At 37.1% G+C, this 14,395-nt stretch overlaps 1 protein-coding gene across 4 annotated transcripts in view; it reads left to right on the forward strand.

The window, feature by feature from the left end:
* RBMS3 (RNA binding motif single stranded interacting protein 3) overlaps positions 1-14,395 on the forward strand; it is a 678,871-nt gene that overhangs the window by 544,506 nt on the left and 119,970 nt on the right. For all 4 annotated transcript variants that reach the window (XM_072330500.1, XM_072330497.1, XM_072330498.1 and 1 more), the window contains one exon: positions 50-129. In XM_072330500.1, coding sequence (XP_072186601.1) covers positions 50-129 — 80 coding nt within the window. The remainder of the gene's footprint in view (positions 1-49; positions 130-14,395) is intronic.

The following is a 14,395-nucleotide window of genomic DNA, read 5'->3' on the forward strand; positions in this document are numbered from 1 at the left end:
AGTAACTCTCACTGCCTCTACACTAATCCCAACTGTTTCTATTTTCCAGAATGGAGTCTACAGAAAAATGTGAAGTAGTAATTCAACATTTTAATGGCAAATATCTGAAAACCCCACCTGGTCTACCAGGTAAGTGTAGCCATCATTCTGAAATGTAAAATTTATGAAAGAGTTTTGAAAGTAGAAGTGCTGGAATGTAAATTGATTGTGGCTTGTGTCATTGCCCCTGCTAAGAGGTTGTACAGATTTACCTGGATGAAACCAGTCATTTTTGTCCCACAGCATTTTGTTCCTTGCCCAAGTTCTTATATTCAAGCATTTGTAGATTTAAGTGTGTATAAAAATCATGTTGTCTTGGTCTGTTTCTCCCTCTTTAATGTGTATATCGTGTGTGATGTTTTCCAATTAGAGCAAAGACCAATCAGGTAAATGCCAGCACTTTTCTAACAACGTTGGAGTATATCTAGATCAGTAACTGCTATAAAAATGACCAGAATTTCAGTTCATAATAGCTTTCTATTGTTTACAATTACTAGTATTAATAGTAGCAGCTTTTAATGGTGAGAATAGTTCAAATACAAAGTGATTTTATACCATTTGTACTTGCCATAGTTTAATGAAATCTTGCTTTTTTCTGATGATATTCATAGGATACATTCAGCGGTGTGCTCTGGCCATATCAAAACTCAGTCACAGCTAGTATATCTTCTTTTTGAAATCTTCATTAGTCATCTTTATGATCATCAACTGTAAAGTTTAGTGATCAGGTGACTGATTCTTAGTGTTTGTCAAGACCTCCCAAAGGCCACAGATCTTCAAAGACTCAAACTATCTGGAGAGCTATTTAGAGTTTCTGGCATTAAGTGAGCAAGAAATCCTTGCAAGAATTGTGCCCTAGGTATTTCTCTACTTTTTTTTGGTTGTTGTTGTTGTTTTAACTTTCATTATACTATTTCCTTTTTTGATTACTTTCATTAAATTCCTCCTTATTCATTGCCTGATTCGTTATACAGAAGATGCACTAAATACTCTAATTAAAAGAGAGCCATCTGCACAACTACTGCATACAGTAATTGTATGCTGCAATGTACATATAAATTGTAGTCAAATCACCTTCATGAAAGAGCATAAAACTTTTAGTGCAAGCTGGAAGACTCCATTTTATGGTCTTCTTTTTCACAAGTAGTCACTGACAGATTTTCTTAACATCAGCTAACGTATGTTAACTGTGTAATGTACAGCTGACTCAGCTGTCTAAAACAACGGGCAAAGCAACGTAGGTAGGGACCTCAAACCTTTGGCATGCTTTTCTGTGTGCATACATTAAGTCACAGTAGTAATTTGTTTAATATCATAGCAACACCCAATGGAAGGAGTGTGAACAGCAAGGATTTGGGGAGAGCAGTTTCGTCATTAGAATCATACGTACTCCATGGTGACATTCCCAGTTGTCCCAGAGACTACCCATCACTTGAGTAAGAAACAGAATATTCTTACAGTGCCTGAGACAAGGAGAGCCATGTGATAACAAATGATAGATAGTACCTGGAAATCATTATTTTATTTTTATTTTTATTTTAAATTAGTCAGGAATTGATATTCAACAAAAACAATGTGGAACATCAAAATAGGAGTCGTGATAAGATAGTGTAAATACTTATTCTTGTTACAAGACATACAGTGAAGCTGAATGTTAGTGCTTGTAACTTTTGTTGCTTTCTCAGTTAAGTACTCAGATCTACTCTTACTTTCCTGAAGAAGGCTTCCAGATGGGAAAGATGTCTGATATGATTTTCTCTTAATTGCAGTGCTCACATGTCATTTAGTTGCAAGGATTCTCTGGGAACTGAGTCTTTTAGAAGTTTTTGTTTACCTGCATGCCATTCAGATGTAAATAAAGTATAATGCAGCATGGAATAAAGCCAGTAGCTGAACTCAGCTGTCTGCTATGTATTTATGAGGTCCCATTTTAACCCATTCTTTGAGGACAGATTCTTTGGCTGCAAACACAGATAATTAGAAATTATTGGAGAGTATCTGATACACATAGAAGAGAATATCTGCACCGCAGTACTCTTAGGGCACTCTTTCAATCCATATTTAAAAGAATTCTTGTGTTCATTTGTCTTCCTTTTAAGAAGCCAGAGAACATGATCATTTGGGTCAATTCAAGTGATAGTAGCCACTCATTTCTCTTTGACAACTGCAAAAACAAACAAACAAACAAACAAACAAGTCAATCCTAGTTTCTTCTTCATGTAATTTCTGTTAGAGCTGCTACTCAGTTTATGTATGTATTATGTACTCGTACTTAAACTTCTTAGTAAAAATAGAAGCATCTTGTTTATGAACCTCCAGGCAGTTGTTTATCTTCCTGCATGGAGAAGGCAGAAGAAACAATCTCCTAGTGTACTTGGAAAATCACAGTCAGACTCTGAAAATTATCTTTCCAGCATCTCAGTAATTGACATAGAAAGAAAATCATCTCTGGTTATTGCTGTGACCTCTTTATGGATTTCAGTTAAAACATGAGGAACCAGAGAACATTAGCGGAAGTATGCAACACTATCTGTTATTAACCTCTATTCCTCATGACATGATCTTACTGTGGGAGAAAACTAATCAATCCTTTTAGGGTTAAATGAAATTGATTGTATGTAGTCAGCTGGATTTCCTTTTGGCCTAGCAGGCAACTGTGAGCCTCTTAAGTTTTTGTCCTCATCGCTCTCACCTAAGCTCTGATGTTTTAGTGCAAGCTTGCTGTCTAGTAACAGGTCAGATTAGGCCTACAAGAAAAGTCATATAATCATAGAAAAATTAAGATTAGAAAAGACCACTAAGGTCATCTAGTCCAACCATCAGCACATCACCACCATGCCCACTAACCATGTCATTCAGTGCCATATGTACCCTTGTCTTGAACGCCTCCAGGGACAGTGACTCCACAACATCCCTGGGCAGCCTGTTAGAATTCTTCACCACTCCTTGTGAGAAGAAATTTTTCCTACTATTCAACCTGAACCTCCCCTGGCACATCTTAAGGCCATTCCCTCTCATCACTGTTACTAGGGAGAAGAGGCTGATCACCACCAAGCTACAAACTCCTTTTAGGTTGTTGTAAGAGAGAAATAAGGTCACACCTGAGCCTCCTCTTCTTCAAACTGAACAATCCTAGGTCCAAGTCAGCTTGGCTGCAGTCTATTTTGTATTACCATTTCGTGTGGCAACGGGATTATGGATCAGACAAACCACTTTGGCTGATACCATCTTCTCCATTTGCATTCCCTGAGATGCAACACTGGTGAGGAAATAGGATATATATGTGTGTGTGCATATCCTGTGTCTGGAGTGTAAAATGTGCATATGTTGTGGTGCAGTTGTGCCTGATTATCAAGTTGTGATCAAAGGACTGGAAGCTTCCACGTACGGCTGAACAGTTTTGTCAGTAAGGCCCCACAGCTCTGGCTTTCACAATGGGTAACCTGTAGGCCTTTGTTTTGTTGGCCTTTTTTTCGGGATATTTCCCATCTACTGTTTCCATGGTAAATGAGATGTAAATTTAGTTCATTTTCAAGTTGTTTTACTTTGGTTTGGTTTGGTTTTTCTTCAACTGTTGCACGCCTTGACATTTCAGCACAAGCAGAAGTAGCACATCTAAGCAGGTCTAGGCCAACTGTACATCAGGAAAGAGTAAAGCAGGCTTATTTCTGTGCATACAGGCCACTCTGAAGGCTCTGTATTCTTTGTTCACTCAAGGCAAAAGTGTATCATTCTTCACTTGACTTTCTAACCTCAACTACTGTATGTCTGTTGTCTGAAAAAAAAAAATAAATCTATAGAGTCAAGCTGTTGCAGCTCCAGATCATTCTACTTCAAGCTAGTGACAGTGGAAGGTTTGTTTTCTGACACTCAAAATGTTTTGCTGATCAGATGTGTAATGGCTAGGTAAATTGAACACTGTTACATTTATATTAGTGAATTACTCTTTGCTAAGGGTGCTTTTCTTTCCAACTACTTGGCTTCACTCCATTCCAAAGGGAATTGCTCCACTGTCCTGCTTGCTCAACTAATAGGCATTTCATGATGTTCAGTCTTAGATATATAGTGCAAGATAATTGGTTGTCCTATAAATAAGTAGTTAATATCTTTGCATTTCTTCCAGACTGAGAAAGAGCAATTGTCTCAAGAAATTTACAAAACAGAAATGCTCAGCAGATTCCATGTGAAGTTCATAAATATTCTGAGTAGCTCATGGTTGATTTTTTAGTGCTTTGTTTTTGTTTTCCATTTATTAGCACTGTTTTCTTTTTGTTTTGTTTTGTTTTGTTTTGTTTTTCCTGATACATTTTTCACTCTGAAGAGTGCAGCCCCACATGAAAATAATTGTAAAAAGTCCCTTATTCCCTTTAGAAAGAGAAGTTAGCAAATGAATACATCAGACCACATCAATGTACATCTCAATCAAGATGTTTGGGGCACTATTAATGATGAAGGGAGTTCACCCTGAGTCTTCCAATGCCACATCTATATTTACTGGTGCACGGGGGACTTAAAAATGAAATCCTGCTTATCTATCATGTTTCTCAACTACAGAATTCAAGTAAAAATGCCTACTTTTTTGTCAGTAACAACTTGATTTCTTTTTCCATGTGTGAAACTTGAGTGCAGTTTATGCAGAGTTTTTGAAGTGCTCAGCTCCCAGTATACCTGGATGTCTTAAAAATATATATATATATTTTCTCTTCTGAATACATACAAAAGCTTAACAAGTTCTTATTTTCATGTCTGGAATTTCAAAGAAATGTGCTTCAGTTGTGGTAATTATCCCCTATGCTCCTTCACAGCATTTTTTAGTGACTGTAGTACTTCCTAAATTTCATTTGCTGTCTAAATACATTTGGTAGTCAGAAGGCATTGGTCCATTTCCAATTTCAGCAAAAACTTCTAGACAATGAGACACATGAACACAATGCTTTGAATGAATCTTTGCTTCGGAGAGGTAGACTTAGACCATGGGATTACATATCTAAGAGCTACATGTTTAATAGGAGATCATGAGTAAGACATGAGAAAAAAGCTTTCTCAGTTGAGGGTTAGCTGTGCAAAGGATGGAAGCATTTTTACGTTATTTTTCATTCTTTCTGATTGGATGAACAAATGGTATCTTAAATGTCATTAGTGATTATGTCAATTGCTTTTCTGGGTGAATGAATTAATCTAAAATGTGTTGCTTGATAACTTCTTAGCTCCCTCCTTTTAGTATGTTTCTTTATCTTTTTGTTTAATTGTGTCTCTTGGTCTGTATGCATAAAACACTTAAAAAGCTATTCCAAAACTGTATTCATGGGGAGTTTACTTCACTTTATTGAGGTAAGTAATAAATTGCTATGAGTATCCATGTCTTTCTATCTCTCTTTGTATATCCATAGATATCTATATGACATTTTAAACAAGACTAAACAGGAGTCAAAGGGAAAAACTAACTAGGTACTGGTTTGTAGTTAGCTTACAATATTTGCTGAGTGCTACAGAGAACTTAAAATGTGCTTTGCAAAGTTTTATTCTGGTAATACTCAGTAAATCTGGTTTAAAAAGATTATCTTCTACATGTTGTTATCCTCAGGAAAAATGTGTTCAGAAAAATAAAGTTTCCCTCATTTGTATCTTCAGTTCCTTTAACATTTATGATTGTAATGTTATCTGAATCTTTTACATTCTCTACTTTCTGTGAATTCAGTAATGTAAATATTTTCATTGTTATCTGATGACTGCAGTAAATACCCTACTATATCAGAAAATACGATCCATGTAAAAACTTTTGTAAAATAACTGTTTAACAGATTTTCTGTTTCTTTATTCTGTCTCCAATACCTGTCTTTTTTTTTTTTTTTTTTTTTTTTTTTTTTTTTTATGGAACCACTGTTATCTTCAGTTTCTGTGCTCTGTGAATGCATGTGCTCAGCTCATTGTTAGCAGAAACTTCTTTTACATCTTGAAACCTATAGACATCCTTTTAAGTTCTGTCAGTTCATAATCTTTATCTCTGACAGACAATCTAAGTCTCTAATACCTTCCTTTATTGTCCTCCCCAAGTCCTGGTGAATGACTTGTCCTGGGCAGCATACAGGCAGCTGTGCCCAGCTGTGGCTCCTATGGAAAACTGCTCAATGAGGGATGGGCTCTGTAGACTCCTTGCCTAGGTCATGTTAGACTTCAGCAGGTGTTTTGGTGCTTACGCAACCATCAGAAGAATGAGTCCCTGGGAAATTATAATTTGATTATTCAAACGTCATGTAGCAATTAAAACCACATAGATTTTGGCCATAAAAATAGGCTTTCTTCCCAAGAAACTATAGTGGGGGATACTGAATTAGTAGAGAATATACAACCTGCTGCTTCCCTAGTTAGAACTCTGTGGTTTGGTTTTGTGGCTCATGCAGGTATTTGTGGTGTGGCCAGCCTCATCAGTACTGCATCTCTGTCCTCCTTCTAGTATTCAGCCAAGTACAACTTGACCTTAATCTAACCTGTATACACTCTTAAGTTATAGATGTCCAATATTTTATGACTTCAGCTGAAATCAAGTGTTCCTTGGATTGTCTCCTTCCTTTCAAAGGCAAGCTTTTAAAAGTCAGAAAATATTTGTTTTGATTCTTACTAGTCATAGGAATTTCAAATGTGTCATTTCTGATCGCTGAACAACAGAGGTTTCTCCATCTTTAGCTCCTTTCTTCTCTTTTCCAGAGTTATGTTTATGTAACCAGTTGTTCTTGCTGAGCTGCCATTCAGGTAAATGCTTCTGGTTTCATATCACACATTTCCATGTCTTGCTGTAAAGTTCCATTCCTGATTTCCTAGACTTTTTAGAATCAGAAGATTATATGGTCTCTTAAGAACGGAAGGATACCTTATAGGAAAAAAAAGAAATCCCCTATTCACTCAAACCCTCATCTCATTTTCATTTAGCTTGAACAAACTCTCCCTTTTGCTGGCATGATACAGAATTAGATATCTATGCAGCAAAGCCCAGTAGCTGGTATATATCTATTTCTTGGAGGAACTTGAGTTGGGATAATTTGCATTTCAGACATTTGGAGGTGTGGATCAGTGCTAAATCACACAGTTTGGGCTCTTCAAGGAGTTTGTGTGAGAAAAGACTTAGAACTAAGTTTGTCTAGGACCTGGTTTTCCAGAAGTACATAAAGATGCTGATGATGGGGAAGGTCTCAAAGATCTTATGTTGTACATATTTGTCTTGTTTTATTTATGCTCGTACTGGTCTCTAAGTCCTTAGGAAAAGAGCCATATATTTTTGAATTTAAATAACCTTATTATGAAATGCAGAGTTTTGTAATCTGGCTGTATAATTAAAGAGAAATTCTTTCATACATTTTTTAAAATTACTTTGCATCTGGAAGTAGCAAAAATGCATAAGATGAATTTGTCTGTGGTTTTGTAGTAATTCATGTAGTGATGTACAAAACAGCATTACCGAGGTTTGGATTAAGATCTTTGGCTTGGTTTATAAGATTGAAGTTAGAAAACAATATGGCATATAAATGAGAAAAGACCATTTTTCTTTCCTTTTTATTTATTTATTATTTTTTTTTCTGTCATGGTATCACCTGTCAAATCTTTCCTAATATTTCCAGAAGCCTGTAACATAAATGGAGAATTGCATTATTTTATCATTTGTAATATCTAGTGGTAATGAACTGTGTCACAGTTTATCTAAACTAATTTTAATATATACATTTTTCTTTTCACCTCAAAGCATATTCTTGCTTTCAAGAGTGACTGTGTACTCTAATGATTCAGCAAATTTCTTCCCCTTATATGCAAAGACAGACATACCTGCTGATGAACAAAAAAGTCTTTCCTACACGATACCACTGCACAACCAACACAGCTGAGAGCAGGTGCACCGAATTCTGTCATGCTCATACATCAGCCATAGAAGCGTTGACAAGTTTCTGGTGCAGGGACAGTGCTGTTCCTTGGATGTACTTGCAAAATCCAAGACCAGACAGATGAATTGCTCAGGTGTTATAGCAGGCAAAATTTATGAGCCAGAAAGATTCACAGCTTGAATTTCAGATTGCATAGGTCTAAAGGGCTGTCGATTTAAAACAAAGCATAACAAACAAACAAAAACATGCAAATCAGAGCATGAAACAATGTGGAACATTGTAAACTCATTTGTACATGATTCAGATTTCAGGGAGAAATTCCATTTTCAAATCAACTCTGGCTAGCAGTGGCAAAACTCCTCCTGTTTCTTCCCCTTGGCATAACTTCTCCTGCATTACTTTATTAGTCCCTTCAGGACAATTTAAATGATGGAGTACATCTGCTTTGCAGGCCCTCCTGCTGCAGTAGAGTGTTGTCACACCTGTGCCAACTAAAATGCTAACTTCAGCAAGGGCATCAATCTAGCTGAGCACAGGCTAACACAGGCTAACCTCCTGAGTTAACAGCGTATTGTGCTCAGTACTATCCAGAAATCAGTTTGTGTTCTCTTTTTTTTTTTTCTTTTTCTTTTTTTTTTTTTTTTTAACCATGGGGAATTATTTCCCATTTAGCTCCTTTATAGAAAAATCCTTTCTTGCCTCCTTCTTTCCTCACTCTCACTTTTCCACTAGCTTTCAAGTCACATTAAACATTTTGAAATTTGAAGAATGGAGAAGTTTCAGTCAGAAGTTTCAGTCTGAACCTTTGCCCTATAAATTCCAACTAACCTGAAAACAAAGGTTTTATTGAAGCTTAAGAGCGTACAAGTATAACATCTTTGATCTACTGCTTTGGAGGTCCATATTTCACCTAGAAGTGGAAGCCCCTGGGACTGCCCTTTTCAGATATCCCAATAAAACTGGAGCATCAGTTTTTTTAGCCTATTTTGGAACACAGCTGTAAATCAATAAGCATCCAGGTGATGTGCACCTGGTCCCTGCCGCTTACACCGCTCAGCAGGGACATGAATGCTGTCGGAACACATTCAGGTGGCAGCTTCACAGAAATAGTTTTGCTCTATCAGGACTGTGATGAGAGCTTTCTCCAAATTTTCTTGATGGTTCTTGTAGAGAAACTGGCTCAAAGGAGAGCATATTTACCCAGTCTTCAAATGCTTTTGTAAACAGAAGTACCCTGAAGATTCTTTCAGTGTTCTCACATTTGGCACTTGTGTCTTTAGTGAGAGAAGGAAGAATATATAGAAGGAATGGGGTATTCTTGGGCCTTTCAGGTCTTGCCTTTCTGCCATTTTCCTTCTGTCCCTCAAAAAATAAACCTTTCCTTTGGCCGGGGGAGCACTGAGGACTGCTGCACAGCTCCCACCTGGAGAGCATGAACTGGCATGAAATCTCTCAAGTAGCCTGTAAAGATCTTTCACTTTATAATTCATTGAGACAAAAGAAGAGCTTATCACAATTACAGTTTCCATTTGTTTTGAAAACCAGGACCTTCTTGCATAATTGAAGACAGTCGCTCCCTCTTTTCCTCCTCAAATGGTACTACACAACCAAGAAAAGCATTTAAGCTTGAAACTGCTGAGATAACTGATGTATAACATTTTATTTGATTTTTTCCATCAGCAATGACATTATGATGGTCAGCCATCTTTAGCAACTGCAGAATCCTAATTTTTGGCCATTTCTATAAGTCTCTTTCTTCTGAATGGAAGTGTTTGATCATAACATCATAGAAAGGTCTTTCCCAGGTTCAATCATAGGAAATTTAAAGAGGCAAAACAGCCTTCATTTTACTGTGACTGCTATTGTGTCTGTGATGTACCTGCAATTTGCCTTCTACAGTGTGAAAATCATCAAGAGGGAGGGAAAAGGTGCTAGATGTCTGATTCTGTCTGCACCCTTTTTGTTAAAGCTCATTAATACAGCATTTTGCATGTAGCACTTCTGCCAGCACCCTATATATAATCCTTGAATATACAATACTTCTGGAATTGCTACTGTTCAGCAAACAATAATGCTTTAGCTTTGATTTCATTGGTGTGGTATAAAAATGTACTTTGCAGAGAGCAAGCTTTACCAGTGTTACTACATGTAAGATTTTCATCTAAGGAAAATACAAATTTTAACCCTTCCAGAAATGCTAACCAAAAATGTTGCAATTTTTGTGGATGCTCTTCACCTACAGTTTTATCTTAAGTAATAGTGTCAGCTTCTTCTGCTATTGGGTTAGTGATTACACTCTGAACTGACTGAATATAAGCCTTAATTAGTTGGTTAGTTACTTAGTTTCTTTCTTCCTCTCTCAGACCTGGGAAATAAAACTGTTTATACAACAAAAACTGATTTGTAAGCTGAAAGCTTATATTTTTCTCACAATACAGATCAACTCTTAAGATCAGGAAGAAGGTCCACCTATCCTTTTGATGGAGCATTTCAAAATGATGTTAATTATATTGATTTTGATAGTGGGTTGTGTTCCGCAGGTGTTTGTCTCCTAGGAAATACATGAGGATCACCAACATACTTCAAACTGACCCCCCAAAAAGAGCAGTCACTACATAATGGTTTTCAGTCACCACTGGCAGAGCTGAATCAATGGCTAATTTGATACCTCATTACCATCTCTCATGCATCGTATCCCATACCTAGCAGTGAACATGAAAATCTGCCTGATTGCTACACATCTTTCAATTAAAAAACACACACATCAACATAAATAACACATACATAATTATATTTATCATGTTTCTAATCCTCTACAGGAGAAGAGCAATGTACAAAGAGACTAGCACTAACTGCTGTAGAAAATGACATTGTAATCTAACCCTTTTTCCAGGGACTTGGTGAATCTGCAGCAGTCCAGTCTCAAACTGAATACTGTAACAGAGCCCTGCAGAGGCCTGTGAAAAGCTGTAACCAGCACAAGTGCATTTAATGAAATTAAATGTAGCTATCGGGACTTAGAAACAGCAAGCAGGAAATCAGAATATCACACACAGCTGACTGGGTCTGTCAGCATTTGATGTACACCACTGAAGGCAGATGTAGTAAAGAAAGATTATTCAGGGGAAGAGACAATGCCAGGTTAACTAGGATATAAATCCTTACACCACACATCTGAGCAGAGAGATTTTTGCTATAGACCATAATAGAAACTTCATGATGCACTGTGAGAGAAGCAGCATTTAGAACTACCATAGATTTCTCCTTTGGTTTAATCCTTATTTTGTCACTTTCCAGAGGTTTTTTGCCTGCTTATTTCCTGGTGTGAACAAGTTTAATCTGCATGAGCAGCTACTGAAAGAAGAGCTGACTGCATGCCTCTTTCCTTGTTGCTGAGCACCTTGTAGAGGGTGCCTCGACTGCTGAAATGGCTCCCTGTCATTCTTCCCAGTTCCCAACAGCTTGGCTCAGTGTGTCTCCCTCACAGCTTGCGTTGCCTTGCTGTCACCATCTTTTTTATACCAGCATTTCAAAGATTTCCTTCCTGGGTTTTGAGCCAACCTTAGCTGCACTGACCTTGTAAATACAGTCCTGCATCTGCACATCCTGTGCCTGCAGACGTAGATCAGACACCGTCTGCATCTTGTCAGTTCCCCACTCCGACAGGAAGGGTTTGCCTGCTGGTGGCACAGATTCCTCCACACTGAGTAGGCAGTGCCTCAGTTGGGGGTCAGTGGCACAGGCTCGGAGATGATCCTTTGCTTTCTTTCTCAGTGCAGTCCAAATTGCTTAATGTTTTGTATTGTGACACATTAGACAGGAGAAACCTTCTGTCGTCTGATAACCTTGTCTGATAACAAGTTTATATCATCAGAGCTAAACCTATATGACAGCTACTCATCTTGCTTTGTCTGTTTTGCTTGGTCTTTTTGAGCTCTGATACATGTATAAGATATTGACTGAATATGCTTTGCATTGTTGATTTCTATAGATTTAGATGCAGGCTGGGAAGATTTGAGTTGTGATCCAACATTTGAGCTCTGGTCATACCAGAATTGCTTGCAAGTCCATTTTTCAGCAACACTGATTCTATATATAAAGATAGAGCAATACATATATGTATACATACATACATATACATATATATATATATATATATATATTCTTGAAATGGTCAAGAAAGGCTTCTTAGTTCATGTTCAAATCACCCTTACAAAATTGCTCTGTTTTTGTCATGAACAGTAATTGTCTCTCACAGTGCTGAGCCTTGCATTCAGAGAGGTTTTGAACAATGGTTTTGAATCTTTGTCTTAAAAGTTTGTCATTCTGGACAGACCAAAATCAATTTTTCTGAACTGTTTGAGGAAGCTAAGAACTCCTCTGAATCATCAAATGTATAGGGGTATATCAGTGCCCACTTACATTAAAAACATCTCTATTCTTTTTCTACTTGGATAGCTTTGGATGTTTTTTCGTTGCTGTTGTTGTTCATTGCTCTTATCTGTTTCCATTTCCTTCAATGCCCTTAGGACTTGAGCATCTCACAGGTGTTATAATGAGTAGTCTTTGGCCATTTTTTACGATAGAGAAGGTGAGACCAATGACAGAAAGACTTACCTGGTCCTTCATAGCAAGTTTGGAGTGCTAAGAATAATAAAAGCAATTGGCGTGTAGCTCTTCCAAATACTTTCTGAATCCAGCAGATCTCAAAGAAATCTGATTTTTAATCTCCCATCTTAGTTCAAGCTCATTACCTCCTAAGGTCAGATTGTGTTTGTTCTCGTGGGTTTTATTTTGGTTTTAGATATTATAAATCTGTTTGTCTAGATAATTGCTTTTAAGAAATTAAGTTTCCTGACATTTTACTATTGTGTGCTGATTTCTGAGACTGTTGCTGCCTGCATCTTCCATTTGGATACTGCTTTTAATTCATTGGCACGTGCTTTTGTGCTGAAATACCTGTCTCTTGGAATTAGATCTCATCTGAGCTGAATAGAGAGTTGATCCATGAATGTTAACATTCACACACATCAATCCTTTTCTAAGGGCTTTAGCAATTGAGCTCAGCTCTTAGAAGAGTGCTCATCTTCCCTTCAAAGAGGATATCCTTTTGCTCTTGTGGCACTTTAAAGGTCTGTCCCTAATATCTGCCAAAACCAAAATAACAATTCCTTAGGTATTTCCTGTTTTCTCTTGCTCAGAACTCTAAAGCATCTATCAACTTAAAACAGTTCCTCATCTTCCATGCTAGCTTTTACAAGTTGCGTCAGTCTTAAAAACAGCCAATTCTTAGCACATTATTTTGCATTTGGGATCCTGATGTTTTTTTCCTCTGCTGATTTTTTCTTCAATTCTCTTTTTTTTTTTTTTCTTTTTTTTTTTTTTTTCCTTTTTTTTTTTTTTCTTCTGTGTGTTTATGTTTTTTCACTGTTTGTTGCCTGTCTGGAAATCTCAAAGCTCTACTCCAGACAAGAAGACAGCTTTTAAGATTCTGAGTCTCCTCCTTTGCTGAAATTAGAAACATTCTTTTGTTAGATCCTGGTTTTAATTTCCTGGTTAAAGACTTCCCCTATTATTATTTTTTTTCTCTTTTTCTTTTTTTTTTTTTTTTTTTTTCTCTTTTTTGCCTGTTTGCTGTAAAACTGTGCGCTCATTTTCATGTGCAGCAAGTTGACAGAGTGCTGAGAATGTCTTTGGGCTGGTAAGCTAACTGACAGGCGAGGCTGGGGAGCAGGCACTTAATGGCATCATAGCTGCTTCCCATGGCTATTGCTGCCTGGTTGAGAGGAGGATCTGATCTGTTCTGTGGTCTTTGTTATGATTATTAGTTTTGTCAGTGTATAAAAATAAAAATGGCAAGTTTGGAGTCTCTGTACTATAGACTGTAAGAGAGATAGTTTTAACAGCCCACATAAAATGCTTTTTCCTTCCTTCTGAGACTCCTTCTCATTGTCAGAATCCAATATTCCTTGAACAGATTCCTTCAGGTATTCCACATGAGAAGTGTAAGTTTTTTAATACCTGATTTACTTATTTGGAGATATCTGACATTACATGAGGTTGTGGCTTAGAGGAGTGATACAGCAATATCCCAAAATCCCAACACAAGCACAATATAGCAACTATAATACACAATTTTAATGCTGAAAGACAATACAAAGCTGATATACACCAGTGTAATGTACAAACCCAATATAACAACAGTCTCTACATGCTCCTCCGACATGAAGAAGGAGATTTTGTCATAATTGGAGAGATCCCAAAACATGAATTGAATAAAAAAATAGTTTGGAAATCTTTAGATGGCGTGCATCGTGAGGCATTATTATCATATTTCCCAGTAGTTGGCATTCTGCCACTTAATTTCTTTAAAGAATTATTGTACTTTTTTTTTCTGTGTTAAGTCAGGGCTCTCATTTTATTGAGTACTTCTGCAGGACAAATTTTGTACTTTACTCAAATCAAGCCCTGAAAGTTGTCAGGGG

This window comes from Excalfactoria chinensis, chromosome 2 (genome assembly GCF_039878825.1).
Source record: "Excalfactoria chinensis isolate bCotChi1 chromosome 2, bCotChi1.hap2, whole genome shotgun sequence".
NCBI lineage: Eukaryota > Metazoa > Chordata > Aves > Galliformes > Phasianidae > Excalfactoria > Excalfactoria chinensis.